The 18,181-nt window shown below is 33.6% G+C and overlaps 2 protein-coding genes across 2 annotated transcripts in view; both read right to left on the bottom strand.

Annotated features, from left to right (window-relative positions):
* Positions 1–8,909, bottom strand: part of LOC107860219 (suppressor of RPS4-RLD 1) — a 28,258-nt gene extending 19,349 nt beyond the window's left edge. Inside the window, exons 1-9 of the mRNA XM_016705494.2 lie at positions 8,598–8,909; positions 8,363–8,472; positions 5,868–6,559; positions 2,112–2,156; positions 1,842–1,943; positions 1,686–1,766; positions 1,017–1,083; positions 431–531; positions 196–303 (exon numbers count right to left, since the gene is read on the bottom strand). Of these exons, the coding sequence (XP_016560980.2) occupies positions 196–303; positions 431–531; positions 1,017–1,083; positions 1,686–1,766; positions 1,842–1,943; positions 2,112–2,156; positions 5,868–6,559; positions 8,363–8,472; positions 8,598–8,719 (1,428 nt within the window). The 5' untranslated portion in view covers positions 8,720–8,909. The remainder of the gene's footprint in view (positions 1–195; positions 304–430; positions 532–1,016; positions 1,084–1,685; positions 1,767–1,841; positions 1,944–2,111; positions 2,157–5,867; positions 6,560–8,362; positions 8,473–8,597) is intronic.
* A 7,032-nt stretch (positions 8,910–15,941) lies between these two features.
* On the bottom strand, positions 15,942–17,726 carry LOC107861384 (probable esterase KAI2). The gene is made up of 2 exons (XM_016706721.2): positions 17,096–17,726; positions 15,942–16,581 (listed from the first exon to the last, which is right to left on the bottom strand). Exons 1-2 carry the CDS (start codon positions 17,461–17,463, stop codon positions 16,140–16,142), a joined length of 810 nt encoding a protein of 269 aa, XP_016562207.2. The 5' UTR covers positions 17,464–17,726; the 3' UTR covers positions 15,942–16,139.
* Positions 17,727–18,181: the final 455 nt, after the last annotated feature.

Genomic DNA, 18,181 nt, shown 5'->3' with positions numbered 1-18,181 from the left:
TTGAGTTTTACATGCCGGTGAAAAAAGAGAAAAACATAAACAAGAACTTGGTAAAACAAAGGGAAAATTTTCGAAATCAAATGGCAACTTCCTCATGAAGGGACTCTATATCATTAGTTCTACCAATAGAAGTATTAGGATTCCGTTTGGCAGGACAAATAGGATTAAGTGTATTCAGCATATATTTGGAGATACCTGTGCAAGATGAGCCCAAGCCTCAAGGAAATTCCTTTCAATTTGGATTGCTTTTTTATGTGCCTCCTCAGCCTTTCTATATTCTCCTAGAGAGGATAAAGCCAGGCCCTGATAATTTTCCAATTTTTTCGACCAGCATTATATCATTATTTATCAAAAAAAATCTGAAACTCATGCGGATAAACATTGTTAGCTCATTCTACAACAATTAGTCGGCTCAAGGTCATAGACTCACCAAATATGTATACGCAGATTTGTTATCCTTATCAAACTTTACACATGTAGAGAGGTCTTCAACAGCACCTTTGAAATCTTTAAACTTAAAATTGACAATTCCTACAGTAATTAAGCAGAGTGAGTGACTCCCATGTCAGATTGAACATCTCTTGTCCAATGAAATGATATATTTTGGACTCTCAAGTAATTATGAAACATTCAGCTAGAGGTCATTCAATGCAAAATAGTTACAAGATAAAACCACCTATATGCCTTAATAACTAATCTCGGTCCTGTAAGAAAGATGAAAGTGAACCTTAATATATTGGAAGTTTCAAATGACGCGCATAATCTATCAACCATAAAAAGATCTACAGAAAGTAAATATGCCTTTTGCTATTATAATTACAGGAAGACTATGTCTAATACGTTACTCGGACTCTTCAAAAATGTCAATGGTTGCATGTCGGATCCTCCAAAAATAGTGTATTTTTGAAGGATACGACACGGGTGCAGCAACATTTTTGGAGCGTCTGAGCAACTTAACGTCTAACTACTTTAACAACACAAATCGAATTAATCATGAAAGATTTCAGTCTCGTCACCTCTTTCATGTAAGATATCAGCAGAGTCTGGCTCAAACTCCAATGCTTTGGTCAGGTCTGTAATTGCCTGGCGGAAATCATTTTGTTAAGATACACCAACATGAATCATACTATTATTATTGTGAAACTAAGCCTTTTAGGGTGTAAAAAGCCTTTACCCGTAACTACTATCACTCTCCATGTGATCATTGGAGCAAAAGAAACTGAAGCTAAAACCATCAAAGTGTTAAAACTATGTACTAAACTACCAAGAAACTCCCATGATTAAAAGCATGCAGCTGAAAAATTTTATGATCCTGATTTCATTTTAAATGTTGACTTCTACTGGAAGATGGTCATAAGTTGTGATATAGCTCAAGCCTTAGCTGCTAGACCACTCAAAGCCATTTCATCTTCCATCATTGAATCTGAAGGAAAATGTTCAAGTGCATCTTGATAATATTCCTATTGGTCTAAATGGAGTCTGATTGCTATTAATGAAAATTTTGGTTTTAGAATCTGATAGCACAAATGCTAAAAGTCAGCAATTCCACAACATTTACATTGCGCATCACATCCACGAAAAAAATAATTGAAAGTTGACATCGAAAAAAAAAATTACAGAAAAGAATACCATGAACACAAAGCCCAAAAGACAGCTCAATAAATAGACAAATACGAGTTTCATACCGCAGCAGATTCACCTAAAGCAGCACGTGCTTGCCCTCTGCGTTTCCAGGCCTCACCAGCAGATGGATTTGATTGTATAGCCTGAAACGCAAATATGTACAACAGGGGTCGGAGTATTACCTCAGTTGGTACTTAAATGGCCAAATCAATGCAAACCTTTGTAAAATCAGAAATAGCTGCATCAAGTTCTCTTTGAAATGCCAACGCTGTTCCCCTGCCGATAAGTGCTTCGGGATACGTAGGGTCTTGTTCTAGTATCTGTATTTTAGGTAGAAGAGAAGAAGATCTGTAAGTAAGTTCAGCATGCCACACACAAATCTTCCATTGAATCCATAAACCAGACATGAAAAGGGGAAAAATAAAGCACAAGGTACATCTCGTAGACAAAATTAATAAAATAATGAAAGCTGCAAGGCTAATGCTAACCTTGTCAAAGATGGACACAGCATTACCATATTTTCCTTCATTAACCTGAAATCACCAGAAATATTGTTTCACTTCTATGTTTGGTACAAGATGACGAGTATAACAACTATTACTACACGCCTCAATAACAAGCGAGTCAGGGTCGGCTAGACGAATCCTCGCTGACCATATTTCTCGATTAAATACAATGAAGAGATGACTAAATATAATGGACTTAACAGGAAGATGGAAGAAAATCTATCATTACCCACGAATAAATATTTAAGAAGAGGAAATTAATTGTGCTAGCCAGGACATGGGAATAGAAAGAAATAATTTAACTCAAGTCCTGGTTAATTATATACGTTGAATCTCCGCATGGGTGCGATCGCCTTTGAAACTTCTTTCAAGTAAGTCACGTTTTGAGCCTCGCTTGAGGGCTTAGGCGCGCTTTAAGCACACCTTTGATAACACTGACTTAGATTAGGAAACATGTATAGAAATTTTAGGAATATTGCATAACAGCAACATACCCCGTGTAATCCCACTTGGACTTTTGTAATTGGTCTCTTCTTTCCCTAATTAATTAGACAACGTTTTAAGATAAAACTCCCTTTGTTTTAAATTAACAAGCACTTTAGCTTTAAAAGATAATTTCAAGATAGTTTTTAACACAAATTAAAGTTTGTAATAACTTTCAACTACACCCTTATAGTTCTTTATAATATGGTTCAATTCTCAAAAACATATAATAAATAGGGTAACTTGATAAATAATACCTTGTATTTATTATTTTTCTTAGTGGACATGAAAAAAGATAAAGCGATAACTAAAAACTAAATTGCACACTCTTCTCTTTCGATGCCCCACCCGTGTCGGATTCTCCAAAAATACACTTCTTTTGGAGAATCCGACATCCACCAATTGACATTTTAGAAAAGTCCAAGCAACATGGATTAAAAAGTGGGATGGATAGGGTATTCTTTTCAAGGGCACATAAAAAAATAAACATGGCAACTAAATGGACCAAATGAAGTAGTTTAGTAATATAGTTTGATTATTATTTAATATCCTTATAGATACTAGGTTAATTTGTGTAAAGGATCTAAATAAGGTATTAATGAATAATTATTATAGTATAAAATTAAAGTCATTGAAATATTTTGTTGTATTAGACGATTCTATAAAATAATAAAAAATGAATTTTACAAAAAGATCTAGCCACAAGAAATTATGAGCGCAGTTAAAACTTAATAAGTTTAAAAATAAATTTATTTCTATATGTAACTAAGAAATTACACACTCACAAATTCATAAAAATTGTCAACATATTTCGATGTATGATCTTCGCCGAATCTTAACTATTTACATATTTTAAATCATGTTAATTTATAAGATATTGAATGACTTGTGGTTTTTTATTTTCTACTTTTTCGGCTTCTTTCTTCCTTACACATAATTTTTTATTTAAAATTATCCAATTATGTGATTAAGAACTTTTTCTAGACTGTTTTGTCTTGAGCCGAGGGTCAACCTGAAACAACTAAGGTAAAGGTAAGGTCATTATACTCTCCTCAAACACTACTTTGTGGGACTACACTGGATAATGGGTATGTTGTTTTTGTTGTTTATATGATTAAGAACTCGAATAATTATGAAGATTTAGCAACAAGACATGTTTAATATACCATTAAATTATATTAATTATAAAGTTAAAAAAATTATATAAATTTTTTTAAAATTCTTTTTTTTTTTTTAAATCTTGAGTTTAGGCGGCTTAGCATGGGCCTCTGGACACTAGTTAATTTCATAAAGGAAGTATCCTAAGTTGCTCCGAATCTTCAAAAATGTTGCCGAACCCGTGTCAGATTCTTCAAAAATACACTATTTTTGGATGATCCAACACGCACCCATCGACATTTTTTAAGAGTGAGCAAAATAAGAAGTATCCACCTGATATATAGGAAGAAACAAGGTATACTAGATTGCAAACTTATTGATATTTCTACAAATCCAAATGTTGAAACTGTTTTTCAGATGGACGTCTCTAGAAGGTCTGGATCAATATCAAGGAACGGTTGGCATACTCCAGTATTTCACAATTGCATGACACGTCATCTAATTGGTAGCTAGTGTGGTTAAACAGCCTTTGTAGGCTCCTAGTGAAATACCATAATCAGCATTCTAGTGTAGTACATTTAAGGGATTTTTTTTTTTAAGCTGGTAACTTTGTATATTTCTCACAAACAGTACATTGAAAAACCATAATTACAACATTTTACTTCCAAATCCTGCTAACTCCTAGCTAAATTGAATCTAGAACATCAATTAGGGAGATAATTTGATTTGAATATACTTGATTACACCAAAAACAAAGTAACAAAAGGTAGTTTAGCTTAATCTTTTGTATACTATTCTCTATGCTATCAAAAGAGATTTTTGGAACAAGTAGTATTGCATTACGACAGCATACACATACAAGTTTTTGGATATTCTAATGTAAAGCGGGCAACAAGTTCCTCAGATAGATGAACCAATTTAGAAAAACTATGCTTTAAATCATGATAATCTAATCTCTTTGAAAAGTAAGCAACGAGACGTGATGGTCAGATCAATTGCAAAGCAGAATAGCAAACCATGATTTCAGTCACATCTGAGCATCTATTGTTGAAGAAAAATTTTCTAGAATTGGAACTTGAAGAAAAATAATATACCATTGTTATAGACCGAACCGGAGATCCCAACCCAAAAGACTAGCCTGACAGGTGGGCGAGCCCATTTAGTCTATAAACCATTAGCATTTCTTTTCTTAACCAATGAGGGACAATTGAGAAATAACACAACCAACAGGCATCTCAAGTATTCTAGTGGGTCTCTACATCCATTGGTGCAAATACTGAATAACTCTACCCACCACGGCTTAGGGGCATATGAAAAAAATAGACCCATCAGCTTGAAGAAATAATCAAGCTAACATTCCCACAATTCTCTTCTTTTCTCTTTTTTATACCACTCTAGTACGGAGATGTGAGACTAGAGAGAGAAACAATGACCGGTTATCACAAACCTTTATTGACATCTTAAGTTTAAACAAAGCAAAACTTGCAATCAAGCATACTGCAAATATGTTATTTAACTCCATAAATTTATAACAAATATAAGAGTTAACAAAAAAAAATTGATAAAAAAAAATTTTAAAAAAATCTAAATCTAGTTTGAAATTAAAATTTAGCAACTGAAGAAGACAAGTTCTAAATATAGAGTTTAGTTGTCCCAAGCTTCAACATATGCAGTAGCTTCCAGTTTAGTTCACAAAAATAAAAGTGGGAGTGTAATCAGCATATTACAACTGACATAGGCAAAGTGAACATAACAGACATAAAGACTGTCGTAGAAAACTTAGTCTGCTATGCATGAGCAAGGAACCTCGGTACCTAGCAGATGTCTCAAGAAAAATTTCATTTCTCTACTTAATTTGAGAGAAAATACAACAACAACAACAAACCCAGTTTATTCCCACATAATGAGGTCTGGGGAGGGTAAGATGTACGCAATCCATACCACTACCTCCGGAGAAGTAGCAAATTTGAGAGAAAATACTCTCAATGTGACACTTGCAGCTGATCCTTCACAAATATTAGAAGTTAAAAATGTACTGTTATTTGAATTTCAATAAACAAGAATAGCATATTTATGATCAACCGCACTAACAGAATTATCAATAGATGGACTATTTCTTCCTGTCTTAATTGTAATACCACAAGATAGGCAATGTACCTGTGCTATTCCCCTTGATAGTCGGAAATCAACATTAATTGACTTGGTCTTGCTATTAATCCTGGCAACACAGAATTTTTTGTTTCTCTTGCCTTCATCACTCAACTCAAGGCGAACATCGCATTTATTATTCGACTGACTGAGAAATTCCGGAATATCATTTGGTTCTGACTGTTCACTTGATTCACTAGTTACTGCAGATGATTTCCTACTGTCTTCAGATGTATCACTTAACTCGCTGCAAACCAGAGAAGGATAACCCACTTTTTTGCAATTGTTGTTGGTTCTATTTGCTTGTCTCTCATGAAAATCATTTGATTTACGCTCGATCTTCTTATGCTTTTTGGCATTCTTACTTGAGGAATTTTGTAAAACAGAGCTATTATTTGATTTCTCAGAGTTGTCCAACATACCACTGCTGCATTCCTTAAGCTTCCTATCTGAGGCCTTACTAATATCACAAATTTCAACAGATTTGGCAGAAAGCAGAGGCCCAGTATTGGACTCAGGGCCAGATGACTCCACCAAATGATTGTCGTTGACAGCTGGGGTGTTCTGCTTTGCAATTTTGAGCAGCTCTTCCAGCTCTAACAGTTGCTTTAAGTCTGCAGACTGATGTACCGCATACTCATACCCTTGCTCCCAAATTAGAAGAGCTTCCTCTTTCTTACCAAGAGCAGATAATGCACGTCCTAAATGACAAGTATCAAGTAACTTTGTTACATAATGCTTCAAACTCAAAATCAGTTTAGCATAAAACTATCAGTTTTTCAAGCTTTAAGAACATTCAAATTTCTGCAGCACATCCTAGAACCACATCTACGGGAAATCCACAGATGTCACACGAGAATAATTGCCGATACAGATTCTTAATATCACAAGATAGGCGATGTACTTGTGCTCACTCTGAGGTAGTGGTACGGACAGCGCACACTTTACTCTCCCCAGACCCCACTTTGTGGCTATATATTGGGCATATTGTTGTTGTTGTACAGATTCTTATGTCATTATTTAAGGGATATGTTACACACAAGAGAAAAAATGTATTTGAACTTTTTATTTGATCCAACAGAGGTGCAGCGATGATGTCAGGTGGTCACATGTTCATGCCGTAGAAATAGCCTTCTATAAACAAGGTACTTAAGGCACTAAGGCACAATAGACACAACATGATCAAACCCTTCCCTGGACCCCGCGCACATAGAATTCAACCATCTACTTCTGAATGTATAAATCTTGAGGCAGTTAGATTGTAAGAGAGGTAGTAAATGACCCTCCCATTCCAATTATTCTCGGTGACCTGTTGGAAGTTATATACTTTATCAGTTTTACAATATATTTGTTTAACTAAGGTTTTCCACATATGCATAAAACAGTGTTAACTCATAAAGACCAACTCTGGTAACAAATCCAGAAATTTACTTTATTTTATCCTTTCTAATTGGTCCACTCAGTGAGAAAAGTAGAGAATCAACTACTAACACGGTGACAATACCACAATTCAAACTAGAAAACTGTACAAATTATTGTGAAGTGTTTGGAAAGTCTATTCATGCATTGAACTTGTTCAGTAGTCAATCTAAGCAGGTAAGTCCTCCGGCTCACAGAGAACAACCTTGACCATTCAGGGAATGATGCTAGCGCGCTAAATTCATAATATATCAGTATCAATATATGCACTGAACTGAAGAACATCCCTTGGAAGGATAATCATAGAACACTGTTAAGTGAGTTCCAATAAGAACATAGGTTTCAACACTGTGTTTGGTTCAAGGAAAGGAAGGGACGTGAAACACATCAATTAACTCTCCACCTGGAACTATTTATCTTCGTCTTTAGCATGTATGCTCGTGCTATCGAGGGGCCAAAGCATCCTGGACACGCCTCTCCCTGAGGTAATCGAGTTTGTGGGTCATTTACTTTGTAAATTTTGACAATTATGCTACTGCAAGCTCACCTAAGGAAACCATGTTATGACACCACAAACCTTGTCCTAATTTGCCTTCTCCTAATTGATAAGGTTTATTGGACATCGCACGACATCAAAGGAAGCTTCACTGGAATAATCATCTAGTTGACTTCACTGGCCCATAGGGATGCCTGACCAGAAGATATCCGCATTCAAAATTGACATTCCAAATGTGATTGCTAAGGTCTAGATTTTCTTTGGCTTTTCTCATACTCCCTCCATCCCAATTTCTGTGGAGCCTTTTGGATTTCGAGATTCAAACAAGTCTTTCTTTGACCGTAATTTCTTTCATATATCTTTTATAAATTTTGAACTGTCAATTCTTGTGACTTAAAGTACATTTTACCTAGTTCCCAAATACGTAAATATTGTTCTTTAAAAAAAATAAAAATTCATGAGCGAATTCACTGTCAAAATTAAACTCTTTCAGTCTGAAAATGCGAATTTGTGCCACATAAATTAGGAATGAACGAACGCACAGTAAAAACAGTTAATTCAGAAATGCAAAAGGAAAAACGAACCGAACCTTTAAGTATATAAGCTTGAAGAAGCTTAGGATCGAGCTGAATTGCCTTGTCACAATCCTTAATAACATGCTTGTGTAGCTCCAATTGACTATAGCAAAACGCTCGGTTACTGCCCAAAGGAAAAAATCAATCAGTTCATTCATAAATCTCCCAAAAAAAAAAATGAGGTGCCCGGACACCAAGCTATCAGAAGAGAAAAAAAAAAGGGATGGAACAGTGAGAAATGTAAGGGACCAGATGTCTTGAATGACGCAGGTTTGAGCAAGAAGTGAATCGAGAATTCGAATAGCTTTAGACCACTCTTTAGAGCTACAAAGCTTGGCTAGTTCAATCCTATCTGTTACTTTCGACGTCATCGCCGGCTTTAATGGATCGGAAGCACCGCCTTAATTTATGCGCGATTGATTTTTATTTGTGTTTCTGATCTTGCGGCTGTAAATTAAAACTGTATGTATATTTTAATTTGTGTTGTGTGTTTTACGATGTGGTGGTGGTAGAAGAAAGAGGAAAGCGAGAGGAAGAAAGAGGGGGGGGGGAGGTGGTGGACTTTTGAGCAAGTGGTGTGAGAGGGATTAATTATGGATTACACGTGTTCAATTACCCGACTGCCTATTGGCTCAATTTACTTGACATTGCTCACCATATTTCTATTGTCCAAGGACTCAAAAATCAAGATGCTTGTGATTCACATCATATTTACTCCTTCCGTTTTATTTTAGTTGATCATCATTCTTCAATTTAACTATTTCAATACATATTTAATAAGATTAATTTAATAAAATAAATTCTTAATAATTACTTTTTATAGATGTGTCAAATCTACAGAGATCAACTAATACAAAATAAATAGAATATTTATTTATGCACTTGCATCGGTGCTTGAATTCATCATAATTATTTGGGATTTTATTCCTCACATTTTGCTTTTTCGAAATCGAATTATTAGGATTTTGGTAAGTATTTTAAATATGTAATTTTTTTTTATTATATTAACCTGAAAGGAATTGATACTTATAATATTTTTATATAGTTTTGAACATCTATATTTCAGTTAAACTAGTAAGTGAGATTTCACAAATTCGTAATCAGCAAAATAAATTGGTGTGTGTTATTTGCAGATGATGTGATTCTGATTGACGAAACTCGCGGTGGAGTTAATGATAAGTTGGAAATTTGGAGACAGACGCTTGAATCTAAAGGTTTTCGGTTAAGTAGAACAAAAACGAAGTACTTGAAGTGTAAGTTCAGTAATATGTCGCAAGAAGATTGAGTGATTGTGAAGCTAGACTCTCAGGCCATCCAGAAGAGGGGGAGTTTCAAGTATCTAGGATCTATAATTCAGGGTAATGGTGAGATTGACGAGGATGTCACACATCGTATTGGGGCAGGGTGGTTGAAGTGGAGGCTCGCTTCGGGAGTCCTTTGTGATAAGAAGGTGCTCCCGAAGCTTAAAGGTAAGTTCTACAGAGTGGTAGTCCGGACGATTATGTTGTATGGAGTAGAGTGTTGGCCAGTTAAAAACTCCCACATCCAAAAAGTGAAGGTAGCGGAGATGCGAATGTTGCGATGGATTTGTGGACATACCAAGAAAGATAGGGTGAGGAATGAGATTATTCGAGAGAAGGTAGGAGTCGCCTCGGTGGAGGATAAGTTGCGAGAAGTGAGGCTACATTGGTTCGGACATGTGATGAGGAGGGGCCCTGATGCTCTAGTGCGGAGGTGTGAGACTCTGGCTATGTATGGTTTTACGTGGGCTAGAGGTAGACCGAAGAAATATTGGAGGGAGATGATTAGGCATGATATGAAGCAATTACATCTTACAGAGGACATGACCCTTAATAGGAAGGTGTAGAGAACGCGGATTAGGGCAGAGGGTTAGGGGTTGGGAGCGCGGCGGTAGTAATAGGGGAGTGCTCCTTTGGGTCTGGAGTTTCTGATTCATAGTGTTAGGGCTGTAGTTTTGGGGGTTAGTGGTGTTGGCTTTTTTGCATCCCGTACTAGTTTATTATGCACTTATCTTTTGTGTTTGTTATACTGTTAGTTTGTTTTGTGTACCATACTAGTTTGTATCGGCTTACTTTTTGTATTTGTTATACTATTATTGGTCCTAAGCGGTGGTTTATCGGAAACAACGTCTCTACTTCTCTTAAGATAGTGATATGGTCTGCGTACATTTTACCCTCCCCAGACCCCACTAAGTTGAAATGCACTGGATATATTGTTATTGTTGTTGTGTAACCAACAAAATAAATTATTTTTAAATTTTTCAAAAATAAATTAATTTAGTTTCAATAATTAATGTTATTGACTTTTAAAAGATGAAACGTAACACGTAAAAATAAGCGAATGAAATTACTACTATATAGAATTATTAGTGAGTAAACAGCTAAAGCAGGAGATTGTCATGCCTGTTTTCAGTTGTCTGCTCTTGTAGAGGATATTTTTATAATTTTTATTTAATTTTATTATTTTATTTTATCTTAAATTTGTTATATATTTAAAAATTACATAAAAACTATTAGAAGTTACAATCATTAATAATTAAAATTATTTGAAGGAACATAAGAAAATTGTTGATTCAAAATTTTGTCAATGCAACATAAATTGGGATAGATTTTTTGAAAACTTGTGAAAATTAATAATTGTCGAATTAAAATATTTTAAAAATGTATAAAAATTTTGTTTGAGCTTCCAAATTATAACAATGTCATATAAATTGTGATAGAGGGAGTAGCATACATATATTTCTTGAAAATTATGTAGAAAATGTATAATCATAATAATTAACAACTTAAAATATCTAAACTTATATAACAAATTTGATTGACTTTCTCGAATATTCATCAGTGCCACATCAATTGGGACAAAAAAAAGTAACATTTAGTATCTGAAAAATATAAATTAATAATTAATAACTTAAAATATTAAAAAATTATATAACATACATTGGACATGTGCTGGCACGGACTCCAATACTTCTAGTAACTTAATAAGTACTCCCTCCATTTTATTTTAATTACTATATGAGACCATACAAAATATGGTTATATTGTTAATTTTTTAAGTAAATCTAAATATAAAATTTTAAAATTCTTAGAATAATTTCTACATATTAAAATATTATATAAAAATATTATAAACTACATCACAGCTTAGTTGAAAGGGCATATAAAAACATGAAATAAAATATTTTGATCTCCAAACAATAGATGCATAACACAAAGCATGAGACAAGCGCCATAAAAAATATCATGAAATTTAAGTATTCTTTCATAGTGATAAGAATGAATTTAATAGAAATTATGTAAATCCATAAAAATTAAAATATAGATTATTAAGAAAATAAATGCATTCCTACATATTACAGAAAATTAATCCTTCCATTGATTCATGTCGATTAACTTTATTGATTCATGTCAATTAATTTTGTGTTACATTGGTAGAGAAAAGGGGAAATAACATTAATATTGTTTTTCATGTTTAATAAAATGAATAAGTGATTACACATGTTGTACTCCCTCCGTCAATTTTTACTTTGACCATATTATTATATTAGATATTCAATAATATTCTTATTTTATTCGTCCTAAATTTTTTAATTTGATGTCCCATTTTACTTGTCCCTTTTTATTTATCAAGTCAAGACAATTTTTTTTCCCATTATACCCTTAGTGTAATTGATCACTCTTTATTATTAGCATTCTTGAAAAAAGTTGCAAAGACTTTTTGAACTAATAACAATAAGAGTACATCATTAAGAATATAAATGGTGCTTTGGTATTAGTCATCCATCAATATAGGAATTAATAACAAGACACAATTAAGAGGGGCAAAATGGTAAAGTTACATTACCAATCATTATTTTCTTAATAGCCGTACCGTCTCAATTTGGGACGGGTAAAATGGGACGGCGGGAGTACTTGTTAAGTTTGAAAAATAGTAATTTATCTATTTTATCCTTGATATTAAATGTTATTCATCATCAAATAAATTTTCTAAAGGATTAAATTTATTATATTAATAGTACTATATAGTATTATTTATTGTTTGTTAAGGTGTGTCAAATTAACAGTGAATAAGTATTGTTGGCCGGAAAAAGTAATTTAATTTGTTGTTTATCTATACTTTCAACCTATTGGTGAGAATTCGATTTCGTATCTTATTATCCTTATTTTTTTTTAAAAAAAAAAGTGAGCACGGAAAGAAAAAGAATTTCCTTCTTTTGAATTTGCTTATTTTGTGCAAACAAAAAGAAGAAGAAGAAAAAATCGCGCTTATTTTCATCTATATTTGCTTTAGTTTCAAGGGAGCTGCGATGATTGTACGCCATTATATTGCAACGGGTGACTTGGGATTTCTCATATTCGAGGGAGTAATCTCCATTTAAATATAGACTATTTGACCATTTTCATTTTTTTAACATCCTCTAACACTAATAATGATGTAGTTTGTAAATTATTCTTTATTTATTTATCATCTTAATTTAATGTTGCTTTCAAATTATTTGTAGTAGGTACTAACTACTAACTACTTCCTATTCCGAACACAAAAATGCTAATTTGGGAAAGACACAGTCACATGGAGGAATTTTACATACATCCGATTTAATATTAGGCTATATTATTAGCAATCGAAAGTGCGTTTAGGGAAAAGAAAAGAAGAATTGTACTTGAGACTTCAAAGCACGTGATCTACCACCGGTACTTAATTCTCTATTTTCCACTACCAACTTTTCCCCTTTTAAAAAGTTTAAAATTGTTAGGGGGCGTTTGGTGTAAGGTAGTTGTCACACCCCTATTTTTTATCGCCCCAACCCGCTAGGAAGTTGGTTTTAGAGAAAATGAATTTTCCAATTAAAGTGATGTTTTGAAAAGAAATTATTTATTTTACACAGTCGCCACTTGAAATTGAGTTTGGGTGTTTCAAGTCACCTTTTTGAACCCTTTTTCAAAAGGAAATGACTCTTAATTTTTGGTCTACGAACTAGAAATCCGATAAGGAATTCTGTTGATTGAGTGGAAAGTGCTAGGCACCCCTCGAGTCCCGTGATTCTAGTACGGTCGCTTTAATGACTTATATCCGGCTTAAATTAATTTTTTGGATATGTAATATTTGTTAGCATAAAATAAACTTTCATCCCGCTTTTATTTGTTTTTTAATATATTTAAAACTGTATTGATGCGTGGCTTACCGATAGTAGTACTTTCCAGCTTTACCACGAGTTTGATATATTTCTCGTGCCTTTGAGGCATTTATGAGTCGTCCCCATTTTCCTAGTCTAAATAAGCACCTAATAGGTTCAAAATCTACCCAACCCAATTCAATCGGCTTCAAATGGTAGATCAATTTTATTATAACGGAACTTTATCGTTAATTTTCACTTGTATATTAAATCTTCATTTCTTAAAGATTAGAAACCAAACTCATTATTTTACAAGTTCACTCCCTTATAGAAATAGTTTTTTCCTCTCTTTTCCTTTTTATCAAATATGGCGGGTCTTGAATAAGAATTTAAAGTCATAACCCATATGAAGACGAAGAAGATATCAACTAGGGGATGTTTTTGATGCATCATTTGGTTGCCGTTGATTTTCACTTTCACACACACGCACGCGCGCACACACATATAATGGCTATTGACGAATGACTTTTTAAATAGAAACCTTTGCTGCATGTTGGTAAAGGTGCGTGATCTTGGAGTTGAGACCGCGCTTCATTGAAGGATCTCATTGAAGTCCTTTTTGGTCATGCTAGGGATGTTTTGGAGGTATGTTAGTCTCTAGTGACTGCAGATGGTGTAATTTCCATCGCAGACTTACCTCTTAATAATGTTCGTTTTGTTTTTAAGCTTCTCATGGAGCTGCTCATCATGAAGCACATCACATTCTCTGTTGGATATTGGAATTTGTTTTTCCTTTGTTTCGTGGTATAAATTATAATTGCCTGATTGACTCGAGTTTATGTTATTTTGGCGGAAACATTTCTGGTTTCGCTCTTCACATTTTGCTCAGCTGATGGGTTCATTAGTTAGTGTGAAGCCTCAAAGAATGCAATAAATATTTTTTTAATACCACAAATCCAGTTTAATTATTGCTAGTCAATCCATTTCCGCAATTAAATATTTTAGGAACTATAAAGGCTTTGCCTAGTTTTAATATACATTATCGTTTCAAATTAAAAAAAAAAACTTCGCATGTATGCACACATAGTTGAACACACATAAAAATAATTAAGCTAAATAAGGTGAGGGTATTTTTGTATACAAATAATTTATTCTTAAAAAGAATGCAATACATATTATTTTTAGTACCATAAATCAAACAACCACTACAAAGTAGTACCAAGATAGCTAATCTCGATATAACTAATTCTAGCATAACTTATTGGCAAACCAAACGACCCCTTATAGTATTAAAATAAAATATGATGGCAAATATGAGTACATAAAGAATAATTCGATCATGCCAATTTTGTGATGTGAACACTGAAAATATTAAGATGCTTTCCCCCAACACAAGCATAGAGAACTAAAAACACTTCCTTTTGCCCAACAAGGTGAAAAGGTACTAATCATCTGATTATTTATTTGGGGCTCATTGAAGCAAAAAGCTAGCAGAGTTATAGAGGATTTTATTAACTGAAGATATTCAAAGTAAAGAAGCTTTTGTGACTCTCCCGCAAACCTAAGTAACTCGACACATAGAATGCAGCTCATAAAACGTCTCTTCACATCTGTATGACTCTATCCCACATTTGGTCTTGTCTATGAACAACTTTCATCCTGATGGGACATGTAATTATTGGGCTAAATTCAACGGGATAATATAAAAGCCCAAACATGCCCAGAGGCTTTAACACCAAAGAGTCCTGTGCAACAATTAAAGTTACTTCTGGAAGTGTTTGCCAATATTTTCCAAGTTTGTTACTACTCCCGTTTGTCCTGTTTTTGACTACAGGGAGTTCGAAAATAGTGAAAAAATTCTTACTAAATTTTATGGTTTTAAATTAAAAGATATGTTAAATATATAACAAAAATCGTCTTTAATTCTGTGGTCTTAAACATGTCATATGTGAAGTTGAAACTAAATAATTTTTTTTTTTTTTAAAAAAGTAAGAAATATTCCTTTTGAGTCGAACTAGACTAAAATAGGACAAACATATTGAATCAAATTCCCTCTTATAACAATTTCTCTATCCGCTCATTTAATCCTCACTTTGCATTCAAACAAGGAAAAAAAGTTATTTTTAATGACCTAATTGTATATAATATTTTTTCAATGTATATAACTTAATCTCTATCCTAAATTAGAAATGCCTCATATTTTTGCAAAATCTTGCTGGGCTGAGCTCTGAATAAAAGCAAACATTAGTAGCACATAATATTTGTTTGTATGCACGTGCAGCTAAAGATTCCCAAACAAAGCTTTCGTCTAGCTCAATAAAGAAGTCAAATTAAACATCTATGGGAGTGGGACCAAGCATAAATATCATGTGGATTCAGGGTCTACACAACCACTCGTTACCTTTAACTCATTGGTAATTTTCTGCTTCCTTGAAATAAATTGTTGCACACTTCCATTCGCAACCTCAAATTAACAAACATCAAAACAAAATGAAAGTAAGAGTTCATATAGCTGATCTCAACTAGTTTGGTTTAGGAGTAGTGAAACGTAATTAATTTATTAATCAACATTATCCATCATCTTCATTTGAAATTTCCGCACTTTGTATATATCTCAAATAAATTCCACCAAGTACTAGGAGTTATTTATCAACTCATGAAATCTCATTGCGAATATGCCTAAGTAACACCGGAATAACAACATCAGGTGAACTCAGCTGCGGCAGATGGCCCTCCGTGGACATCACCTCCACGATTGATTCGCCACCGAGGTTCTGGTGGAGATATTCAGAGACTACCACAGGCACAGCCAGGTCCTTCATACTCTGAATTATATGACAAGGAACAGTGACATGAGGCAACATATGCCTTAAATCACTTTGGAATATAATTTGTAACACGCTTAATGCTATGTCTGGTCTCATATTGAACAATGTCCTGCTGAATTCCTGTACTGCAACAGAGTCCATGTCCCCTCCTACAGCTAGAGGTGCAAAACCTGAACACCATGCCTTGTAATTTGATTTCATTGCTTCAAATAATTGGTCCAGGTCTTCTTGTTCGAATCCTCCAAAATAATCCACGTCATTCAAATACCTAATTAAAATTTTGATATTTTTAATTTTCTAGATAGTAAGACAAGCTGCCACAAGGTAAAAAGTTTCATTTCTTTTAAGAAAGTTGAAATATACAAAAACTTTCCAGAATCTCTTAGAACTATTACCAAGCCAAATATAAAAAGGATCCAGCACACCATTGTAAGTAAGAATAATAAAGAAACATAAGATCAGACAACTGTTGGCCCAATGTAGACAAGTGACAACCAACATGTTCAATAAGATATTAGAAGAATATTAGCTAATGATTCGCATACTTACCAGCTAAATGATTTGCTTAAATTATTATAGTAATCCGAAAGCATGACTAGAAATTATTATACTAATACTATCTCTTTCTATGACTACGTAAAAAGTTTACTATTCCTTTTTCTGGTTTCCACTCAACAGGAAATTTTAAAAAGTAATGAACAGTTTTGAATTTTGTGATCTTAAACAGTCAAATGTTAATAGCAGTAAGTTCTAAGAAGGTAAAGGGAGAAGAGGAAATTAACCTTGGAGAACCAGAGACAGCAACAAGTTTGGTGAAGAGATCGGGGCGGGCAACGGAAGCGATGCCACCAATCATGGCAGAAACAGAATGACCAACATAAATGCAACAAGGAATTTGTAGTTCTTCCAAAATAGCAATCACATCATAGGCATATCCTTCTAAGGTTGAGTATCTTTCAAAGTCAAAGTAGTCAGGGTTGGTAGTACCAGCACCCATATTGTCAAACAAGACAACCTTAAAATCGTCAACTAGATGAGGAACAAGATGTTTCCACACAGATTGGTCTGTTCCAAATCCATGAGCTAACACTATGGTTCGATCACCTGTTCCTAGAATCTTCACGTTGTGTGCTTCTTCAACAATCCCCATATCTTACTTTTCCTTTAATTTTTTTGGAAATTGAATCAGAGAATTTGTATGGAGAAAAAGGGTGCAAGGGGAAAGAAAAGGTGTGGACTTGTTAACTCTTTTATGCTTTGTTTGAATCTTGGTCTGGAAAATGATAGCATGGATGACTATAAATCACATGCTTTGGTGTCTTGTTGCGCTTCGTTGATTAAATATTTTTTTATTTCTTTGCACATTTGGCATCTGACGGCTATATTCTAGAAAAATAAAATTTGGTATAACGTAACCCAAATGGACAATATTATTTTTGAGTTCTTTACATTTGGGCATCTTGATGGCTACATGTTTGAGAAAAAATATTGATATGACCCAAAATGGACAATAATTTATTAGTTAATGATTGTGATGCAAAACTAATCAACTACAAAATAATTTTAAGTAACGCGTCCTATTAGCCAATCTTAATTTTCCGAATTACTCTAGCACAAGATTAATATCATAGAAAGAAAAACCCTAATGTATGCAGATGAAGATGGTGATTACATAAAGAACTTTTTACTTTTTCTTTTTGAAAAAAAGTTTTAAGTTATATATTTTGTGTATTTTTTTTTATATCATTAAGTTATCTATACCTTTTAGTAACATGTAATTTGTCTTATTTTCATGATTATATAAATTTCACATTTTAAGGATATTTTTTATAGATAGTCTTTGGATAACCTGATAGTGTAAAAGGTAT

This window comes from Capsicum annuum, chromosome 2, assembly GCF_002878395.1.
Source record: "Capsicum annuum cultivar UCD-10X-F1 chromosome 2, UCD10Xv1.1, whole genome shotgun sequence".
Classification (NCBI taxonomy): domain Eukaryota; kingdom Viridiplantae; phylum Streptophyta; class Magnoliopsida; order Solanales; family Solanaceae; genus Capsicum; species Capsicum annuum.
The sequence above is the reverse complement of the archived record's forward strand: the minus strand, read 5'-3'. Positions and strand labels throughout refer to the sequence as shown.

Bases quoted from the DNA above. Each gene is read 5' to 3' on its own strand.
- LOC107861384 (XM_016706721.2), bottom strand. From the start codon at position 17,463: ATGGGGATTGTTGAAGAAGCACACAACGTGAAGATTCTAGGAACAGGT. The intron at 16,582-17,095 runs GTTAATTTCCTC...AATTTTAATTAG, and splicing joins GCTGTCTCTGGTTCTCCAAG to GTATTTGAATGACGTGGATT.